Below are 22,191 nucleotides of genomic sequence, written 5' to 3' on the forward strand. Positions count from 1 at the left end.
CATCATTCTGATACTGTCTGGAGTTCTGTACACGAGAGACTGGAGCAGCATTGACTCTAGATGAGCTTCTTGTGGTAGGTGTCTCTCTTTTCAGCTCATGTACCCGGGCTGCTAAGGAGGAGGTGGGTTTTCCATCCCACTTCCTCATGTTTTCTCCATGCTCCTGAAGGAAAAACCAGAGGTTACCTCGTGGAGTGTATCCTCTCTCCCTGCCTGAGGAACGCCGGCTTCTAATGGCAGAAACTCTTGTTGGTTCAGGAGAGATCTGGTAGTTGTTTTCCTTAAGTTCTTTTTTTAGTTTTTGATGTCCCTCTTCAATCAGGCTTCGGACTTGCTCCACCAGCCGTGTTTCCACGGATGAGACATGGGTACGAAATGGGGCTGTGACAGTGTCCTCATAAATTCTTAGTTTATTGGCCAAGAGGCCTACCATGTCCTCACCTTCTCTCCACTGCAGCGTTGCCAGGTAACGGGAATACATCTCTGGTCTAAGTCGTGCAAATCTCAACCACATTTGTGACGTGCACCGGACACAGTCTGGGCTCTTAGGAAATCTCTCATCTTCTGAGAAAATTATCTCCAGCACGGCCAATTCCCTCAGGCATCGGATACCTTGTTCTGTTGTGCTCCATTTTCCTTGGTGCACCTGAAGATCTTCTTTACAAAGGTATCTGTCTTTTACACTTGTCAGCAGTCGCCGCCAGAGGCTGAGAGTTTCTTGGGTTCTCCCAATCCCCTGGTCAATGACCACATCCCGGGACAGAGATTCCAGTTGCCTGGCCTCACTTCCATCCAGAATGGTGTCATTGGCTGCAGCGTCCCAGATGCGGAGCAGCCAGGTCAAGATGGACTCATTTGTCTGGCGGGTGAATTCCCTCCGCAGGTCACGCAGCTCACCCAGGGATAGAGAGCGAGTGATGATTTCTGGCTCTGTCACTTCTGCTGGGTGTGAAGGTCCTGCCACGTCTTCGTCAGTCACTATGCGAACTGATTTGCTCTTTGATTTCTTCTTCTGAACGGGCGCAACTGTTACTGCTCTAGGCTGTTCTGGCTCAGTGATGGTTTGTGTGGAGATGCTGATGGTGCTTCTGTCTTTTTTCTCCTCTGTGGCAGACTGCATAGACACGGACACTGTTGCTTTGCTTTTGGCTTTTTCCTCCTCTGTGGCAGTCTGCGTAGACACGGACACTGTTGCTTTGCTTTTGGCTTTTTCTTCCTTTGTGGCAGTCTGCATAGACACGGGCACTGTTGCTTTTTGTTTGGTTTTTCTCCTCTTTGTGACATTCTGTGCAGTCGTGGACGAAGTTGATTTGTTTCTTTTTTCCTCTTCCTCAAGAATACGCATCAATACGCCATGTAGTGTTCTGTTTCTAAGCATGTTGTAGGCTGTAAAGGCTGTGCAGAGGAGACAAAGTAGAACTAACAACAATATTATGCTGTCTTTAGCATTCAGCGGGAACTCAACATTTCTAAAAACTACTGTATCAGGCCGGAAAGATTGGAAAAAATCATCCTTTACCCCTCCCCCCAAGGGCTGGGTGTGATTGTTAAAACCCCGGATGTAGCAACCTAGACTAGGACAAGCAAACAAAGTCGAGTATATATTCCGGATTATGTTCATTGCCTCAGAGGTTATCATGCAGTAGACATAATAGGCCAGTAAAGCAATTTTTATACCATATCCTGGTCTACACAGGAGCATTACAGCTGGCAGATAGTTTCCCATGTGTGGAAAAATATAGAGAGCAAGATATAAACCCCATGTAAGCATGTTGAGAATCATGGTGAAAACAAAATTGTAATACTGACTTTCCTCAGTACTCTTCGTGCCCCACGTTGGGCGCCAATTAATGTGTTGGTTTGAAAGTAAAACCAGTGCGAGACTCCAAGTCAGTAATACAATTTAATAGGAGAAAAGAGAAAAAAAAAAAATAAAAAAACATGCAATAATATAAAAGAAACAACCACCAACACAGTCAGAAATACAACCTGACACCCTGTCAGTCAGGGTGTTGGTAGTAGTCTGTATAAATGGTGGCTGCAGTCCTCCTGGATGACAGATGTGGTTTTGTTGAAGTAGTGTTCCTGTAGAAGGTGTAGTTTTCCTCCGAAGATCCAGCAATGATGTGGAAAAAGGTCCGACTTTCCTCTGGGATCCAGTAGAAAGGTCTGCCCTCGGGTCCCAAACCCCAGTTTTTTATCTAGGTAGGAAAGGCTTGGCTCCTGCCCCTGGTTGGGGCATCTCCCAATGGGGTGATGTAATTTTGTCAGTCACACAATAGGACTTAATGGCCCATTAACAGAATATATCTTCTGGAGGAAGGATGGGTTGTGAGTAGATAACGATGATTATCCCCCCATCTTATCAGATGGCACATCAGCAGAGGATATCTCCCACAGAGATAAGGATCACCACCTCTTCCACATTTTAACAGATGGTGATAGAATACACATTTTTGCATTGTACCCCAGGACAACGGGCCAAAAGGTTGGTTTGCATTTGAAGGGGCTCTGCCAAAATTCTTTCTTACAGTTGGAGTGTAAGAAGAAAGCAGAAAGTAGCCAGATCTCATGAGCAATATTTGTCCTGGCTGGCTGCTGTGCCATCCTTTTCCCCTCCGCCTGAAAGTAGGATGTTTGGCATTCCAGCTGTGTTCTGTGCAGAGTCATTTAGGAGGAGGAAATCTCAGCCTGCTCTGGTGTACTCTGGGTTAAAAACCCAGTGCATCTGTAAGGAAAACCTCCAACAGGTGGCAAACAAAACTATTTTCAGCAAGCAATCACGAGCAATATTTTATTCAGAGTTGAATAATGACTTCATTTCAGAAAAGCTCTCTTTTCCCTCTTCTTGTATGTACAAGTGCTCTGCTAATTATGCCATGTCCTTTCCTTTTTTGGTAGATATTGATGAATGCAGCGTCATCCCAGGGATTTGTGAGGGTGGTGTTTGCTCCAACACTGTGGGGAGTTATTTCTGCATCTGCCCACGGGGTTTTGTCACATCTGTGGATGGATCCTGCACTCCTGGTAGGTGCTCCAGCCATCTGGCACTTCCCCCCTGCCCCAGGGCCTCACTCTGTTGTCCAGGAAAACATAGGAATTGTTAATTATATTTGTTTCTCGAATATGCATCTGATGAGCCCAAAAATTAAGCTCACTTTGGTTTAAAAGGAGCAAGCATTTGTGCCGACTTAGTGCTTCAAATCCCATATCACACAAGTTAATTTAACCTTTAGTGGTCAACATAAGGCACAAACATAAACTCAAAAGGCATTAAGTAGCATATGCTGATGTGCCACTAATTTGTCAGAAGCAGATAATGAAGCAAACTTAAGTATTAGATTTCAACAGATTGCACCTTTTACAGGACAGTTTATTTAATAGCTATCCCTACATTTTTTTTCTTATATATAGGTGGATGTGTCAAGTACGTGATTTAAACCATTCTGCTCAATTAAATACTGCATACCACGTGTAAAAAACCTTAACAATTGCTAACCGTAATGTATTTTCTAGGTCTCATGTGGTTCTTATTTCAGATATCTCAGTGCTCTTTGTTCTCATATTGGGGAAGGGACAGGAATTCTGAAGAGGTTTATAACTTGCAGATTAATGATGTAAGCCAACAGCCGCACAAGACCTACAAGTAATTTGAAATTTTTTTAAACAATGTAGCCAACTTCTGTCACAGATTCATCTGACCAGTGCCAACTTCAAATACATTGTGGCTAGGCTGAGGAATACTGAAAACCTGTGATTTCCAATATGATCAAAATTTCTGTGAATTTTGGCATATTTTACAATTTAATTTTTAAAGTCAGCTCCCAAAACCTGACTGCTGCAGAAAAATCATATATCCTAATCTGCAAAGGGCAGGTCCTTATGTTACAAAAAAAAAGTGTCTGAAAGTTGTCCTCTATCATATTAGAGTGTAATTCATATACTCTAGAAGTATAATTTCTCATTTACTTAGGAGAAGAATGAAGAATGTAAACCTTAATACAAAGTACTTTATTCTTCCTAGTTTAAGATGAATATTTTCTTTCAAACAAAGTATCAGGATCTGCTCAGTCAGTGTATTTTCAAATTAATTAAGCTTTACTTGCATTATCAGCATTCAAGGCTGTGACAATAAAAGATCATCTGCCCTTGAAGGAGGGTGGTTTTCACATGGCATTACTAAATAATCTGTTGTACTTTCAGTCAACTGAGCAGAGCAGACTGAATAGCATTTTTTCAGTTAGATACATCTAAACCAAAGAAAAATTAATTAAATTAATTTACTGGTGTTGCTCTTGCTACATGAAGTATCTTGGGTTTTGCCATAATAGGGTTTTATATATTCATAGTTTTTGTTTATATTGCTTTTTGTCTTTCACATCATCCATATTTCCTGTTGGATTGAGCAGTCTTTAGGATTGCATGATGGATCAATGCAAGGCTAATGCCACTGCACTTGTGTGATCCTGCAGTAAATCCAATGTGGGATATGTGGGAAAGATAATTATTGGGTGCAGTTTGGATATTGTGGGGAGTTTTTGGTTGGTTGGTTTTGTTTGTTTTTTTTTTAATGTAACTTGTAAAGCATTTTTTTCCTTACCTCAGGTGAACAAGGGGAGGTAGCTTTGAGAGGTCATGCTGATGCCTTTTTCTCTGGCCTTAAAATTATGAGTCAGACAAAATTAGGATGATGAAAAGGGTACCTTTATATGAGGATCCTCAAGTACACAAATTCATCAGGTAGAAAGGCTGAAGATCCACCTGCTGTGTAACGTGTGTACAATTTTTATAGATTCTGAAAATTAGCATATCTGACAAGTTAGGAACCAGTTAGGAACCCTCCTGATGAAGTAATTACCCCTGTTCTAGCACCTTCTAGATTCTCCCCTCTTAGGATGAGATCCAGGTCCTGTTTACAAAAGTCTGTCTTGGAAAGCTGGTTTCAGCCCTGGTTTCTAAGGAAAACCACAATAGCACAGGGATCCTGGAATTTGTTTTGTCCTTCTCACTAAGAAAATGTTGAAACTAAGCTGCTGTATGAGGCTACAAACCTACAAGTGTATGTGTAAAGGATACAGAGAATATATAAAAGAAAGAAGGGTAAAACCAAAACAGCATCCATGTCACTATTTTTGTTTTTTTTTTTTTTTTGTTTTTAACTTGACTGCCAGACCAGAGAGCAGGCAGCTGTTTCTCCAGCATTGCGAGTGGCCACTGTGCACAGGAGCTGCCTGGGAGATTCACCAGAAGGCAGTGCTGCTGTGAGTCTGGCCACTGCTGGGCCAGTGGCTCTGTCCAGGAGGTGTGTCCTGTCAGAGGATCTGGTGAGTGCCCTCTTGGTTTGGCTGGTTTGTTCTCTCCTTCTTGCTCTTCATTCTGCTTTAGGTGGAGGTCACTGGGGTGTTTTAAACTGCTTTAAAATGTAGGCTGAACAGAGGAAAAGAGAAGGTCATGGATTGCATTATTATTCATTTCTGTGTTTTTAATACTGATATTACCATCTGTTAACCATTTTTGGTTTTGGTCCATGGTTGTTTCGCACTTGTTTCTTTAATGTCCTTTTGTTGATTTTGGAAATAGTTTTTTGGGAAATGGGTAAGAATTTGTGGTCAGACTCAAAGAGGAAACGACTCTTAGGGTCTATAGTTAATTTTGCTTTAAAGGAGCAGCTGCTCTCTTGTTCCATTGCATTTTGGGTTACTTTGAACTAGAATGCACCAGTTTTTAAGTTGTTCTTTCAGTTCTGCTCAGAGAGGAATAGTGCACATCCCTAGTGAAAGGTACATTCTTCATCAACACCTCAGAGAAACCAGGGAGTTACGATGCTGCTGTCAACACATCAACAAGATGCTTTCAATATAGTTGAACAAATATTCTTAAACTGCAGCACTCCTTTTTATTATTTCTCGTGTCCTTCCTCAAGCAGCACCTGCCCACAACCAAGGGCGGTTCGGAGCGGCAGGGGGCACACGGGACATCGGGGGAATGAGGAGCTGCCATGCTGGTTTTTGCAGCACACAGGGAGAGCTGTGCCTTCCTTTTGAGCTGCCTGTGAGAGTCTGACCTGCCCTTTGCCTCTGTGTCCCCCCTGTCTGACAGATGAGCACCGCAGGCTGTGTGTGGAGGGTGCCCCTGCCCGAGGCGGCTCCCGGCGCGCTGGGGCAGGAGGGAACGGGTTCCTTCCCGGGGGCAATGGAAACGGCTTCGGACCAAGAGGAGCAGGGTTCATCCCCATCCCAGGAAGCAACGGATTCTCCCCAGCTGCGGGTGGAACAGGGGTAGGAGCAGGTGGTCACAATCCCACTGGAAGTGGCCCGATCATTACAGGGCTGAGTAAGTGCTTGCCTTCTGACTTGTTTCACTCTTTTCTTCTTTTCCACTATTCCTTCTGTTTTTGCTTTATTTTTGCTGCTCAGTCTGGATATGATACGGTGTTCTTAACACTTTAAAATTACTTTGCCATTACTTTGCCATTCAACCACGTTTTAAACAGCTCAGCTGATACATCAGGAAGTTTAGGAGCCCTTTTTTCAACAGCAGTTCAAAGGTGGAGGTTTTTGCTTGACTTCAGTTACAGAGTCCCTGAGCATATGTTGTTCCTGTTGAGGTGTCTTTGTCAGCACTTATAAAACTCCAGATTTCCAAATGTTTTCAAAAAACCACCAGGGTTTAAAATAAACTGTCTTCTATATTTTCTCTTCCAACTGTAAAACCTACTTACTCTGCAGAAACACTGCCTTGGCTACAAGCCCAAGGTGAATCATTTTCTGGCAGAAATCTCATGGATGCGAATATGGCTCATGACATGTGTAAACACATCTCTGGGATCACAACCACAGAGATCATAAAATGTAAGAGGTATTATTAAGACAGGTACACCAAAAATTGCTTCGACTTTCACACAAATCATGGTTTATCCATGATTTCACTGACAGGTTCATCAGGCCATAGACAGAAATGGTAAACCATGTTTAGGAATGTTTGTCTAATGCGGTTTTTATTTCCATGAACTGTTTGTTGTTATTAGTTTACTGCCAAGCCAACAGATAGTGCTTTGGAAAAGGGTTTTTTTTAATGTGTTTGTGCACCTGATAACATCCTTTCTGAAGCCAAGTGTACTATTCATATTTGCTTCCATTTGAAAATCTGAATATTTGCCTCTCATTCTGATTTTTTTTTACATTAGCAATACTCAATCAGACAATAGACAACTGCAAGCACCATCCCAACCTTTGTTTGAATGGACGTTGTATACCAACCCCCTCTAGTTACAGATGTGAATGCAACATGGGATATAAGCAGGATGCAAATGGGGATTGTATTGGTGAGTGCACATTTCAAAATCCATTATTCTAATATTCTTCATCTTAAAATCCGGGCTTTTTTACAAAAAGAAATCACATTCATTTTAATAATACTGCTCTTCAGAGAGAGTCCAAAGACCATGGTATTAGTTACACAAGATTATTTTCAATTTTCTATGAAAGCAATCTGTTTTCTTACCAAGAAAAAAAAAATCTTTAATTGCAGGTATGGTATTGAGTATCCCTATTCCTGTACTTAAAGGCTATTGCACATTTTTGTCACATTCGGTGAAGTAAGTTCTGCTTCATTTTCTCTTTTGTTAGGCTTGCAAAGCTCCACTTTTGGGATGTAGTATTGTTACGATCAAGATGAGGAAAGGTAGAATTTATGTTTTGCCTCCTTATAAGGATTAATGGCAATGTGAAAAATATAAAATAATTTAAAATTTGCATTTCTTATGAAAATATAGAATGCTAATTTTATATAATAAGAACTCATTTTAAGAAAGCTCAGTTAACAGAGAGTCCACCACTTTTCCAAGCAGTTGCACTACTCCCATAATCAAGTATCCAGAAAGTTTTCAGAGCATCTAATCTGATTTAATCACTACATTTGCAAAAAAGTCAGCTTATCATTATTTCTTGTCTTATCCTCACTATACAAGGGAAGCAGTTCAGCACCTTCTTCATTTCACTTTTTTGTACTTGAAGGTTGATATGGTTCTTCTTGAGTTGTCCTTTATGATACAGCAAGCCTGAATTTTTTTAGCTTTTTTATTTGGGTGAGAGTTTTCTGTACCTCTGATTTCTGGCTGGGAAGTTCAGCAGGCTTTAATCTCTTGCTGCATCCTTGGGTCTCAGGAGCCCTAATCACACTGTGAGTGGGGAGCAGGAGTTTTGCAATGTCTGTCTTGCATGGCTGTTCTTTATTATAGAGTATGGGGAACCCTGGCTCATTTGTTACAGCACCAGATCTAGCATCACTGAAATCGATAATATTTTTAGCTGTGGTGGACATTGACACTCAGAGATTATCTGGCATCTTGTACTACGTTATCTTTTTTAAATCTAATTCGCATCTGTTCATATTTTTATTACTTGGGGATCAAGTTAAAAACAACAACTGAAGCAATGGGTTGTAGCAAATAGAGCTATATGAACTTAAAAGTTTTTAGGTTTTCAGTTGTCATTGGAGTATGGCAGTAATCTGTGGTTTGAAAGAACCATCAGATTTAAATATCTGAGTGCTGGGACAGAAAAATACAATATGTTCTTGATAATGTGGCTGTCATTCTGTCCCTGTCTCTTCTGGGGGCTCACCCTGCAGGACACTTGCTTGGCAGTTCTCCAGGTTTGTCATAATAGGGAAATTGTATCTAATTTTCAGTTTGGGGTCCAAGTGCCTGAAAACTGTGAGATTAGATTAATTGGTGCATTGGGGGGGAAAGAAAAGTTGACCTGGTTAATTCTCTAGCTTACAGGTATGTGCCCAGTACAAATGTGTATTCACACAAGGAGCTTAATCTTGACTTTGCAATGCTTACCTCAGCATGAAAGAGTAGACTGAAAGCAGAGACAATTTTGGATGCAGTAGGATCAAAACAAAAAATTAAATTGGTTTAACAAAAGCTGAAGATGCAGTGCCAGCTACAGTGCTGTCCCACATTGAAAGAATGGGAAAAGACCCCAAAAATGGCTTCCAAAAAGTTTAAGTGTCATTTTCCCAATTTTTTTCCTGCATGAAATGAATCAATCATTACTAGTTTCAGCTCTGCAGTGGTTTGCCTTTTCAATAGCTGCTTCAACTCAGAAGATGTTTTATAAGAGAGTGAACTCTCTGAAATATAAATTACTCTGTGAACTCTATAAATAACACAGCTTTGTTTCACTGTTGTTTTCTAATTGTGTTATAAAGAAGTAGCCAAAGTATCTAAAGTTCCCTGCTGAATTTGGGATTTGTGAACAGTAGTTGCTGCAAATTACACAGAAAGTTTCTTGGAAATACAGGCAGGAACTTAACTGCAAGGATTTCATGTGTGTGCTGATGCATATTAAATTCATTTAAAGGCTTGCTTGAATGTAATTTGAATATTTCTCTTATTATTGAACGAACAGTCTTGGGGCATTGCAAATTGGGTTAATGGCATATAAATGAACACTATTTCTGTACTTCTCTGTCTGCCTGCTCCCAAAGCAGTAGATTAAGGATCCAGAAATGGTTACATATTTTTTTATGGAGTTAAAGAAAAGTCCTGTTTCAAGATTAATCCTGTCAAACCAAAAAACAGTGGTGTTACTTTTTGTTCTCTGACCTAAATTTGCATTATGCTCTTCTCACAACAGAATGATGGGCCAAGGACCATGAGTGTCCCAAGTGGTCTGACTAGGAATGGTCAGTCCTTTTCTCCAAAATAGGCAGCTTTAATTTTATTACCTTTCCTTATTCATTTCTGCTTATTAAAACTCTGGGTAAAACTGTAGAGCCTCTTTGAAAAATAGGAGCAAACCCATAGGTCTCCTGTGTTGAATTTTAGTTGTCTTGTCAATAAAAATATCCCTATTTAAAATTCTGTAATTTGTCTTCAGACTCATTGCAGTAGGTCTTTTAAAGGTGGTTTTGGAAGATTCCTACTGTGCCTGATAGAGTTCTGACAATTGTTAGTGATGAAAAACTGAGAGGTGGAGATGTGTGTGAGGCAAGTGCTGAAAGAGAAATATTTGACATTGAATGGGATGTGCTGGGAGACAGAATAAATGGGTTAAATATCTCTGTCTCAGATGTTTCCTGTTTATACTGCTGGAATATGCATGCTTTCAATGCAAACTCAAAGCCAACAGCTCCTTTATACTAACATACATTTGCCATTTCCCTCAGTTATCAAGAGCTTATAAAAATAAGAGCATCTTAAGATGCATGTGGAAGTCATGTGATGCACATGGCTTTGAAAGGATTTTCAAAGCTTAAGTCAGCTGTTTCATAGAGAAACTCTGCATTCCTGCTGCAGAGTTTATAAAATTACAGACAGATCCTTCCTAGCATGAACATGGGCTTTTTTTTGAAGCAAGTTGAAGCCTTTAATAGAAAAGGTCCTAAATGTCATTCTCTGCAGGAAAACTAAACAAAATAAATGAGTGCAGTATGAAGTATTTATAAGTTCCCTCTGTGCTCCTTGCTTATAATAAAGCAAGATATAGATACAAGTAAAGTCATTTGAATTCGGGCACTTGAAAAAAAATTATTGTCAAGATGTGAATCAGAATTTGATGTTCTGTTGGTAGCTGAGGACTTTGTTCTGAAGGGGTAGTGTTCAATCCTCCTTGACTCCTTCCCACATCAGCTAAGCACTGAGGAAAAATCTCCTGAAAAACCATCCCAGGAGCATCCCAACATCCAGGCATGGCAGAGAAACATGAGGGCAGGGAACTACTCCAGTGACACAGACTGGCATGCAAAAACTCAGTTACCTCTGTATTTAACACTCTGAATTCCTCTTTTCTTTATCTTGTCTCAATTCTTGTGGTTTTACTGCAGTGGTGGTTCGATGGGTGGGTATGTAAATGTGAATGAGCTAATTACTTGGGAGGGGAGGTATTAGATTATTCCATTTGCTTTTCCTTTATTCATTCAGCTGTTTACACAGATTGTATCTGGGCACCAAGAGTGCTGTAAACCAGGCCCTTATATCAGTGATTGTGTAAACACAGATCTCTTTATGCACGCTGATGCTTCTAGTCTAAACTTTGTGTTCATTAGCAGAGTAATTCCTGTTAAATATGTGGTCTCATTTATGATTAAATTAGAACAAAACTAGCCTTTTGCCATCTTTTAGAGTGAAGTGATTCGTGGAGCAGCACTTTCTAGAAAGTGCACACAAATATTCTGATGATTTCAATTTCTTGTCACATCCCAGTATTCTCAAGATGTAATGAGCAAAGTTGTAGAACCAGATTTGATAAGGAGTGAGTGGAAATGATCACGAAAATTGCCCTGGGATTTATTTGGTATTTCTGGAAGCACATACTGTGAAATGCATGGGAAAATCATCATTGTTAGGAATTGATCAGCAGTGGCTTCAGAGCTTCTTATGGCAGCTTTCAGCCAGATGCCAGAAACTCCTGTGGATCACCACTGGCTTTGTGGTGTTAAAAGCCTGCCTAAATGAAGAGATGAGCAATTACAAATACATTGTAAATGAAATGAAGGGCCTAGCTGGAGGAAAAAGTCAAATCAGCAAAAGTTGCTGATAAAGAAATGGGTGATTTCATCAGGGGGTCAATTTGTCACCTGTAAATTGAGCTCTAACAGAGAGTTGCTGCTTTTAGGTCATCCTTTAGGAGCTGCAGTGGGGTCTGAGCCAGTGCTCCTGCCTTGCCAGACCAGTGGGATACACCCACTCTGCTCCCTGGATTACAGTGGGCAAGGGTCCAGGACGGTTTACAGAAATGTAATGGGGTGAACAATCGATCTTATTTTAGATCTGGGAATAGCTGTTGTGAGCCAAAGACATGTCTGACTCACTGGTAACTCCTGGGAATCAAGTTTGGGAAGGGTTCTTGAAAATACCTGTTGAGGTTTTCAGAGCTCCATGTCAAATGAGAGTTATTTCTGAGCAGTTAGCTGACATTTAAATTGGTTAAAATGTGTTTGGTTGCACACAGGTACCCAGAATTTTTGGAAAGGAGAGTAAGGTACATTATAGAAAAGGGTTAGGTTAAATCTGGCATTACTCAGTGCAAAGACTGGGGTTGAGGATGCAGTGGGGCAGAAATAATTGAGATGTAGTGCACAGACTGTGGTGTTACTAAGGATCCCTCTTGCTGGTGTGTGCCCCCTCCTCACTTTTTTACAACAAACCTGTAATATAATCAGGGTACTTTTTGGATGTCATGCTTTGCTCTCATTTTAAAGTGCCTATTTTGATTTGTATTAATTTTACTCCAAAGGAGCATAAATGGTCATTGAGTTAAATGAAACTGGGTTGTATTAAGTCAACCATTAAGGCAACCATCAGATCTCAAAATCCTCAAGAAAATTCTTTTCCTGTTGTCCCTCAAGATGCTTACAGGTGATGGCAGTACCACTTCACTTCACTTGGTCCAGCCTGCCTCGCTGAACCAAGAACAGCCCTGTGTCCCTAGCAAAGCAGTGATTTTGCACCAAGAACAGTCTTCACTATTTAGCATTTGGCTTCTAGTTAGCATCTTTTTCACTCAGAAGCTTCCAGCCTTGGGGGGGGAAAGAATGTTGTAGACGTTGTGAAGTCACTAATGCTTCTCTGTGCTGCCAGCAGATGTTGATGAGTGCACATCAAACCCCTGCTCCAACGGGGACTGTGTCAACACACCTGGTTCCTATTACTGCAAGTGCCACGCAGGTTTCCAGAGAACTCCTACCAAGCAAGCTTGCATTGGTAAGAAAATGCTCCCTGTCTGCTGGCATTGCAGATAGTCTGACCCCTTGCATCAGACTCCGTTTGGATTTAAAAAATAGGAGTGCAATTGCACTAAATGTCAGTGTTAAATCAATGAGCATTCTAGATCTGGGCTGCCACCTTATTTGTTCTGTTGATGTCTTTTAATATTTATCCATTATTCTGGAATATCCATCCAGGGAGTTTTTCAGACAGGAGTTCTTGGTGGGGGGAGGAGGATTGAATGACAGGAGCTTTTTTGTTTTTAAAAAAAGTGTGAGTAGGTCTTTAAAAGTATTCGTGAAGAAATTGCAAAGCATCACAAAATATAGCATTTGCTGCACATGTCTGTAAAAATAATATTTTTCCCTGATGCAAGGAGACTAAATTTTTAACTTACTTTAGAACTTTTTTCTATGTAATGTTTAAGTGACTTGCCAGCATTTTTCAAAGCAATAATTGCCTCTAAATGCATTTCTATCTTACGATTGCCCTCTGTTTGTGTGGGATTTCATTTGTTCGGCTTGGTTTGTTTTTCCTTCTCCTTAGATATCGATGAGTGTGTTCAGAATGGTGTTCTCTGTAAGAATGGCCGGTGTGTGAACACTGAGGGAAGCTTCCAGTGCATTTGCAATGCTGGGTTTGAGCTGACTACAAATGGAAAAAATTGTGTGGGTAAGGACTCTTCTAAGGAATGGGGCAGGCATTAGCTTGGTGGTTCTAGAAAATGTACTTCATACTGCAGGTAAGGATCATTGAAGATTACCTTTCTTGAAATACTGTGAACTTAGAGGCCCTTCATTCAAATAGTTACCATAAAGACCCATATGATTTCAAAGAAAATTTGGGGTAATTTTTGTTTTTGAAGCTGCACCTCTCAAGGGTCCTAAGAATAATGTTTTTCATAAAGCTTCACACCAAATGATCCATGAATCAGCATTGCTGAAGAAAATACCAGTTTTTATTTTTGCCTACACAGTGTCAAGAAAAGACCTTGCTAGGTAAACAACAAGCTTAATTCTCTCAGGCTATGGAAACTTTTTATCCTCTTACGTGTGAAAGAAAGGCACACTCTCTTCTTGCATACACAGCCTGCTGAAATATGCAAAGCAACTGATCACAACATGAAAAAAACAAATTGCTGCTTTTTCTGTGGAGGGAAAACTCTTGACATGCTCTTTCAGAGTTATGATTAGAAACCAATCTTTGAGTGAAGAAAAATTCCACACCAGTCCTGATTGATTATTTTCAATGTGTTGTCTCCTGGAGGGTGAGAAACTAAAAGCAGTTTTCTTTGGAATGTTTTGTAGACCACGATGAGTGTGCCACAACAAACATGTGCTTGAATGGGATGTGCATAAATGAAGATGGGAGTTTCAAATGCATCTGTAAACCAGGATTTGTCCTGGCTCCAGATGGACGTTACTGTACTGGTATGTGAAACTTGGGGGATATTGGTTGAAATATCAATTTCAATTGATACTGATTGAAAATGGCTTTTCCTGTCTGTTTATCCATGCAAGGATGGCAGTCTGGTCACATGGATTGATTCAATGCCATATAACACCTTGCTACTCACTAAAGTAGATTTCTCTAGCAGCCTGGATTAGAAATAGATCCTTAATTAACTGAAAGAAGTATTTAATAGTATTGTAAAATCCACAGCCATCAATAAATTAGCTTCTGAAAAGTCTTGGAATGTTGTAAATGCATCAAAATACTCAGACCCTTTGTGAAATGGTAAAGTGAGCAGCAGTATGGTAAATTTAAGAGGTTTGAAAGATTTTACATTGATGAGCCCCACCGCCCCCCTACACATTTTCCACATCATTATCCTGATAATTCAGAGTGCATAGCACTTGAGTCATTTTACGGGTCACACAGCATTATAAACTTTTTAAAGTGCAGTCACTAGAAACTTTCATTGAACATTTTAAGATTACAGTCTGATTTAGCTTCAGTTTCAGCAGACCAATTGAAGATACCTGTTGCTGCCCATAGAGGTAGTTTTGGGCTTAAGCCACTTCTATAAATCTTCTAAATTGTTAATCTTCTGATTTGAAGTTGAGCCATTTCTACTACTTGTGCTTTCGTTAATAACATGCAGTTGTGCTTAGAAATTGATGACCACTTAAAAGTTCTTTGAAATTAAAATTAACCATCATAAGGATATTTTGTGTCTAGTGTTCTTTAGCCATGCTTTAAAGCAAAATTAAAATATCATGGGACGGACAAAGGGGAAAATGTATTATTGATTTTGCTTGATGTAGAATATGAAGTACCTCTAATCCTACAGTTCTTCTGCATATTTTGGGGATTTTTGTTTGTTTGTGCAGCTGGAATTTGGATTATTCCAAGATTAAATTTTTATTAGAAATAAACTAAGGATATTATTACTTGCTATCATAAAGTAATACGTTAATGTTCTGAAAATATTAGCTGTAATCTTGCTTAAAAACAGATTGATTACTGAAGTATCTTGCCTTCTCTTAGATATTGATGAGTGCCAGACATCAGGAATTTGCATGAATGGTCATTGCATAAATACTGAAGGCTCATTTCGGTGTGATTGTCCATCAGGCTTGGTTGTTGGAGTTGATGGTCGTGTGTGTGTAGGTAAGTTAGATTTATTCTTTTTTCTTCATAGAAAAACAAGTGGAATTATCAGGTTAATTAGTTATCAAGTGCTTCAAATTATTTCCTTCTAAATGAAGTTGACATCAAACCACAGACAAGATGCAATCCCATAATCCTATTTTTAAAAGATAAGAAACTTAATTTCCTCTGTGGAACTGAAGAGGCACTACCTCTTACTTACCTGTTACTTGTATAAAAGTGAGCTTAAAGTGCTTACTCTTCCTGGCATCTCCTTTTGGTTTTGAGACATAGTCTGATGATAGAAAATATTTTTTCATAATCAGGCTCTTATCCTCTCAAATGGTACTGGTTGGCATTTAAGAGATCCTTCACTAAGCTCTGCTAGGAGCTCTAGCATATCTTCAGGAGGTCATGGAACAAAAAACGGGTAATTTTCAGGCTGATGAAGAATTAAAAGAAGTGTGGGGGATAAGAAGTATTCAATCCCTTGTTCTTTGCTGATTGCTGATCAGAAGTGAGGAGAGGAATAAATATTTGACAGAGATTTGTGAGAGTTAATTTAATCCCCAGGAAATACCATCTTTTCCCTCTGAGTATCAGAGCATCCATTCTATATTCCCTATATTTTTCCTTATGCAGCTGCTGCATGTGTCTGTCATCAGGCACATTAGTGACCAGAGACTCTACAATAATCATATTTATTAATTAGTGCTCTGGTTTTGCTGATGGACTCATGGATGTTCTATCTGCCTTTGCCTTACCAGTTTATTTCCAGATAAAGGAAAAACAGACTTCATCACAATGGTTGGAGGTTCTCACACCAAAGGGATGGGACATACTAAATGTTGCTGTCATCAGCTCATTTCAAGTAACATTTCAGATGGTGCAAAAGTTCGAAATTCTTCGAAACAAAATTTAGGACAAGTGTTTCTACCAAGTGCCAGCACAAGCTAGCCCCTTCTGTTACCACCTCAGCTTTAAAAATGCATGGTAAAAACTGAGACTGTCTTAAAAACATAGGCTCAAAAAAAGCTAAAACACATTCTCAGTCTCTCAGTTGGAACCCAAATTTTGTTGTTTTAAATAAATTAAATGTTCTAGTAAGCAAAACTGTACTAAAGATTGAACCAACAAAAGCAAGTTGTGTTCCCTCCTGTGTGGTAGCCGAGTTGTTTTCTTCTGGTTTATTAAAAGTTCGGAGAAGAGCAGTGAGAAGTTAAACAATGAGAAAAGGCCTGGTGCACTGTTTTAAATATTGGAATTTCAGTGCTCAGAGGCCCACCAACAAAACCAGATTTGAGTACAGGCTGTTCAGTACCTTCTCTGTGTTCCAAGTTGGCCTCATCTTTACCCCTGTCAGTGATACAGCTGCAAAGAATCAATACAGTACTCAATTTTCTGTGCTTTCATTTACCTAATGTTGCCACAGTACTAACAGCAAAAGACTTATAAGGTTGGCCATCATCTGTGAACACCATTTATTTAGAATTTACGTGTTACACAGCTTTAAGGTTTACCATAAATGCTTACATTTTCTACAGGAAGTACTCTTCATAGGACAGAAAATCATAAAGCAGAATCATGATCTAGTTGGAAAACTCATTTTTAAAAAGATGATGTAATTATTCCAGCCATAATGTAGCATAGGAAATTTCAAATACTGCATAACAAAATATCCTCACACATGAATTGAGAATAGAATTTCCAAGCCAATCCAGTGTTCATAATTGTGTATGTGTGTTTATATATAATCCACATGCTGTGTTAACTACAGGAATTCTGTGTCTGGCTATTCTATTTCATATATTGCATGACCTGAATAATACTTTTCAGACTTTCTGGCTGCTAGATCATTGGTAGTTTGAATATTAATAGCTTAATTTGGACATCTTGTAAGAGTCTGCTAGGTAACTAGCAAGGAATATAAAATCTAAGAGCCCACAGTCCAGCTGTCCCCCTCATTCTCTGAGCTCTGTTTTACTTCTGAATAATGACCTTGATCCTGGTGGGAGTACACTTTAAAGAAAAAAAGCTGTTTTACTTAGTATTTATAAGTATGGCTGAGTCAATCACAAAATGTTATACAAGCTTGAAAAAGGTACAGCAAAGGGGAACAAATGCTTGGAAAAAGAACAGTTACAGAGTCATGGAACAGCTAGATAAATACTTGGAGCCAAACTTCCAATATTTGAATATTTGCAGGCTTTTTAGGTTTGGCTGTACTTCCAGCTGCAGCTCCATGCTTGGACACCTCAGCTGGCTCTGTGTGTATCACCTCAGAACTTGTGCTGAGCTGTGGCTCCAGCTTCACACAGTGTTTGTTCTCTGCTGAGACACCTCTAATTACCTCTGCCCACAGCCAGAGTCTGCCAGGACACAGCAGCTAAGCTTTATTTTACCCTAGTAATTTTGCAGAGCCAAATGGAAAAGTGTTTGTCATAAGCCTGATTTGTCCTTCTAAGGCTCCTGGATGGGTGCAGTGACTTTCCCTGAGTGTGGGTCAAGCATTGGTCCACCTGATACTGACCACAAATGTGGTGATGATCATTTTTGTAAGTATTGAAGTGCTACACTGCCAAATTTAAGAGTGTAGAAGTGCTATGCCTTGGGAAAGATTGGAGAGTCCCATAAACAGGTACACAGGTGCAGCAACAGCAGGGCTAATCTCTGACCCAGGGCAAAAAGTAAATTCTTGGTGCATGGAAATGAGTAGCTGAAGGCTAATCAAACTAAACATGGGAAGCAGCACAGGTTCATCAGTATGGTGCAGACTCGGAACCGTTGTGAAATGGAGATCCTGAGCTTTGTGAGGTGCCTGCAGCAATTGAATCATCCACGAAGGAGTGCCTGTCCTTCTCATTCTTGATCGTAGCACAGCCCAAGGGGGTTGTGTCACTCAGTTGCTGTTTTGCTTGTGGGAGAGACAGCTTGGTTCTTCATCCTTCACAGGCTAAGTGAATCACTGACTGTGTAGATGAGACTGTTTTCCTGTAACTAGGCACGCAGCTGTCCCCAAGTTCTCTGTGTAACTTCTCTGAAAGCACTGATGTATGCTGAAGCACTTGCTCTCTTGGGCAGAGCAGTTGCTCTGTAGCTTCCTTCAGCTACTTCCCACACTCCACATCTTTGAAGGCCTTCCTCCGGAGCGTTTCTTTCCCACTTTCCAGTCTTCTGTCCCTCTGTAGTTTCCCTTGGTGCCATTTGCTTCCCTTGGTTTGCTTCTCCATTCCCTCACAGACACGTAACTGGGAGGAAACCTCCTCTTCTGTGACAGGGCAGTGGTTGAAGTCCCTCTGTTCAAGGCAGAACTTGTCAGAGTAGCAACTGCAGTTGTGTGAGGTGGAGGGAAAGGATGCAATACCAGTAATTATTTTGCAAAGTAAATGAGCAGACACTTCTCCTGCAAAAGTGCTTGACTGTTTTCAAGCATCATAATCTTTTCCTGATGTCAAGTGCAAGCAAGTTGTACTGGCTTCACCTAGATTCTTGGCAAGGAAAAAACTCTAAAATCTAGGACATGTTTAGCTGTGCTCCAGAACTATCTGTTCCATGGGATACCAAAAGCAAGAGAAAACATTTATGTGCAGGCATTTATGTTATACAGGAGCCAGCTTACAATACTCAAAGAGCCGACAGAACACATAAGGAATTGCCAGTTCTTATTTGGATTGGCTCTAGATACTCAACATCCACTGTAAAACTTCTCATGCAACTTTTCTTTGTTGTTTTGGGGTCATACTTCAAGCAAGTAACTGTCTGGATTCCCTCAAACCCATTTTAGTTTCTGAGTCCACTCAGGCTCATGTCCAGGCCACATGCATGGTGGTTTTATTGGGGCACTGAAAAGGAGCAAGAATTAAAGCTGTGTTCTGTTCTGGCCCATAAAGATACCTGAAACAAAGAGTATTTCTGCAGCTCCAACAGTGTCTGCAGAATTACAGAAGTCAAAAGTAAAGGCTGTTTACTCTGTCTGTATCCTGCAGTTCTGAGCTACACATTATTAGAAGGACTGTCCAAATCACATGCTTATTAAAAGATCTCTAGTACTATCCTATAAGCCAACATGGGAAAAAACATTGACCCTTAGAAAGACCAAAACCAGGAAAGTACAGCAAAACCCCAAACAAATTCATTAAAAGCAATCTCAGATAAATTCTCATAGATCTTGGATAAGTATAGGAGATGATTATTGCTGTGAAGGTTGATATGGAGGGTCTGTGATTAAATCAGCTGTAAGATTGGCAGCATGTACATGGTGAGTCTTAGAGGTGTATGGTTGGCCTGTATAATTTTCCTTCTGTCTTTTTGGCATGATTTTTGGGGTTGAAGAACCTTTCAGGTGTTGTGTGTTTTGTTTTTTGTGATAAGTGGTGGTTTATCCAGGCCATCAATTCTAGCCCTTCTCTCGAGGGATGGCACTTCAATTTCCAGAGTGGGTTTCTAATCACAGACCCCCGGAAGTTTTTTATAGCCTGGGCAGTAGCACTGCTTTCCTCACTGCCTAGTTGTGTGCAAGATTTGCTAGACTGCTGCTCCCAGCTAGATTTTGGGGCCTCTTTGGTGTGCTAATCCAGCACGGTGCCTGTTCACAATAAACCTATTAAAATGGCCGTGTCACGTAAATGCTGGTCTGAGCAATCTGCTAAAATTGCATTGCTGTTCATGATTTTGTAAATACAGCTGGAGACCATGTTCCTCCTTCCAGAAGCAGGTATTCTCCCGTATTACCAGCCCTGGGCTGCTGGGAAGTTATCCTACCTGAGGAGCCATTTTGGAAGTCAGAAATGTTTGGGGTACTTTTCAAAGGGAAGACTCAGCCACCACACGTTGATCCAGTCTGTCCTGTGATTCTTACTGGGATATTTGTTGATGGATTTACAGAGCTGCTTCAGGGTGTGGGTCGCCTTTGCTGGGTCCTTTGGAATGCCTTTGAATTTACTCACAAAATCCTGGTTTAGGTGGTTTGGAAATGCTCTGGAGAAAGCCCCAGGAGGTAACCACGCTGAGAACTGGCCTTGGTGCCATCAGGATTATTAAGGCAGTGCAGATGTAGCCAGTGTGACCTTTTTGTTATCAGAAATAAAGGATTTTAGGGAGAGCATGCATACATTTCACTTTCAGCCCGAGGAAATAATTACTTCTTCCCTTGTCCTTTTTCTTCAGACACTCATGTGCGTAGCACATGCTATGGAGGCATCAGGACAGGGCTGTGTGTCCGTCCCTTCCCTGGTGCTGTGACAAAGTCTGAGTGCTGCTGTGCCAACCCTGACTATGGTTTTGGAGAGCCATGTCATCCCTGCCCTGCTAGAAACTCAGGTAAGATTTTGTGTTTCTGTGAGTCGTACACTGAGCATACAGACTAAACAAAAAAAATCTTGCTGAGTTCACATTGCTGATTTATTTTATGCCCTAAAGAAAAGTCAACAGGGTGCATATGGATTCCTGAATTAAGTGTTTGCTATAAGTAATAATTCTTGCAAGAGAATAAGCAGAATTCTCCAATGAATGTAAATTTCCTGGTCAAGTTAATCTAGTTTAAAAGAGCAGCCCATATTATTTCTAGAAGTCTGTATCTCATTTTATAAGGATCAATTCCTTAAGTAAACCTGGGGATTGATTAAAAAAAAAAAAAAATCTCTTGACTACAGAGCTGAAGTGATGCATCTTGGGCAGAATTTCCATTTATTGTTTTCTGAAGCAGCAGAAAACTATTTAGAAAAAAAAAGTAAAACTGACAGTGTGATTAAAAGCAATAACTTGAGAGGACAATCATGTCAAGACCATAAAGAAATCACCTGAGTGTTTAACTCTGGTCATCTAATTTTGATTTTGTATATATACATGAAAGTTCAGGATGGAATCTACCTGACAGATTTAACTAAATTACCTGTAAAAGCTTATTTCATGTGAACATTGGCATTCCATTAGTTACATTGTAGAAAAATTACTTTCAAAAAATAAATCATATGGATTTAGTATAGGATGAAAGAAGTTGAAATACTGGAAATAACATTTTCTTTTCCCCGACATCTCCACCACTGAGCAGCTGAGTTCCATGGCCTGTGTAGCAGTGGAATAGGTATTACTGTTGATGGAAGAGGTATGTTGCATATTTTCCTTAATATATATGATTGTCATGGTTTAGGGCAAACTTTGGGAGGAAATTTCTGAAGTGTTTTTATTCTAGAAGGTAAATTTAAGCCCAAGTGGTTTGGGAGGTAAACTTCTTTGGAGAAGAGTGGAAAAAAATTGTTTATTTAACAAGCAGTTAACATTTTAACAATTCAGCATCATAAAGTCACCTCAGGACAATGATTCAAAATTAAAAAAAACCAAAAAAACTTAGAATTATATTTTTCGATAACATACTAGAGTGGAGCTTTTAACCTCAAAATTAATATGCTGATTTTAGTATTTTAATTCTTGAAGTAAATATTTGAATGTTGTCTAGAGAAAAGGCTGGAAGAGGTGGATTTTGCCTGAGCCTATCAAGGAAAAAAGTAATCAGTTTCAGACTTCTGACCTATGTTTTTTTTTGTTGTTTTTTTTTTGAGATTAGATATTTTTTCAGACTGACGTCAGACAGTTCTGTCTCATTTGACAGGAGTCACTTGCGTTTGCAGTTGATTTTCAGTCAGCTGGGATAGTAATAGAGCAGTTTTTCACTCCAGATCCAGTGTTCCCTCATGGACCATTTCCATGGACAGATTGTTTCTCTGTAGAGTTAAAAATTGGAAGGGAGCTTAACTGAAAAAACCATATCCTTATGAAAAAAAATCCTGAAAGTGACCACTTGCGTTTAGTATTGGTAACTGTAAAGCTCCAAGATCCTTTTTCTAGTACCATGGAGACAGGGATTTTAAAAAATAATGGCTGAG

At 39.9% G+C, this 22,191-nt stretch overlaps 1 protein-coding gene across 2 annotated transcripts in view; it reads left to right on the forward strand.

Annotated features, from left to right (window-relative positions):
- Nucleotides 1-22,191, forward strand: part of FBN2 (fibrillin 2) — a 150,946-nt gene that overhangs the window by 62,790 nt on the left and 65,965 nt on the right. For both annotated transcript variants that reach the window (XM_088156922.1, XM_088156923.1), the window contains 10 exons: nucleotides 2,902-3,027; nucleotides 5,172-5,324; nucleotides 6,100-6,333; nucleotides 7,187-7,324; nucleotides 12,596-12,715; nucleotides 13,265-13,390; nucleotides 14,026-14,148; nucleotides 15,209-15,331; nucleotides 20,477-20,629; nucleotides 21,360-21,413. In XM_088156922.1, coding sequence (XP_088013048.1) covers nucleotides 2,902-3,027; nucleotides 5,172-5,324; nucleotides 6,100-6,333; nucleotides 7,187-7,324; nucleotides 12,596-12,715; nucleotides 13,265-13,390; nucleotides 14,026-14,148; nucleotides 15,209-15,331; nucleotides 20,477-20,629; nucleotides 21,360-21,413 — 1,350 coding nt within the window. The remainder of the gene's footprint in view (nucleotides 1-2,901; nucleotides 3,028-5,171; nucleotides 5,325-6,099; nucleotides 6,334-7,186; nucleotides 7,325-12,595; nucleotides 12,716-13,264; nucleotides 13,391-14,025; nucleotides 14,149-15,208; nucleotides 15,332-20,476; nucleotides 20,630-21,359; nucleotides 21,414-22,191) is intronic.

Source organism: Sturnus vulgaris, chromosome Z, assembly GCF_052056855.1.
Source record: "Sturnus vulgaris isolate bStuVul1 chromosome Z, bStuVul1.hap1, whole genome shotgun sequence".
NCBI lineage: Eukaryota > Metazoa > Chordata > Aves > Passeriformes > Sturnidae > Sturnus > Sturnus vulgaris.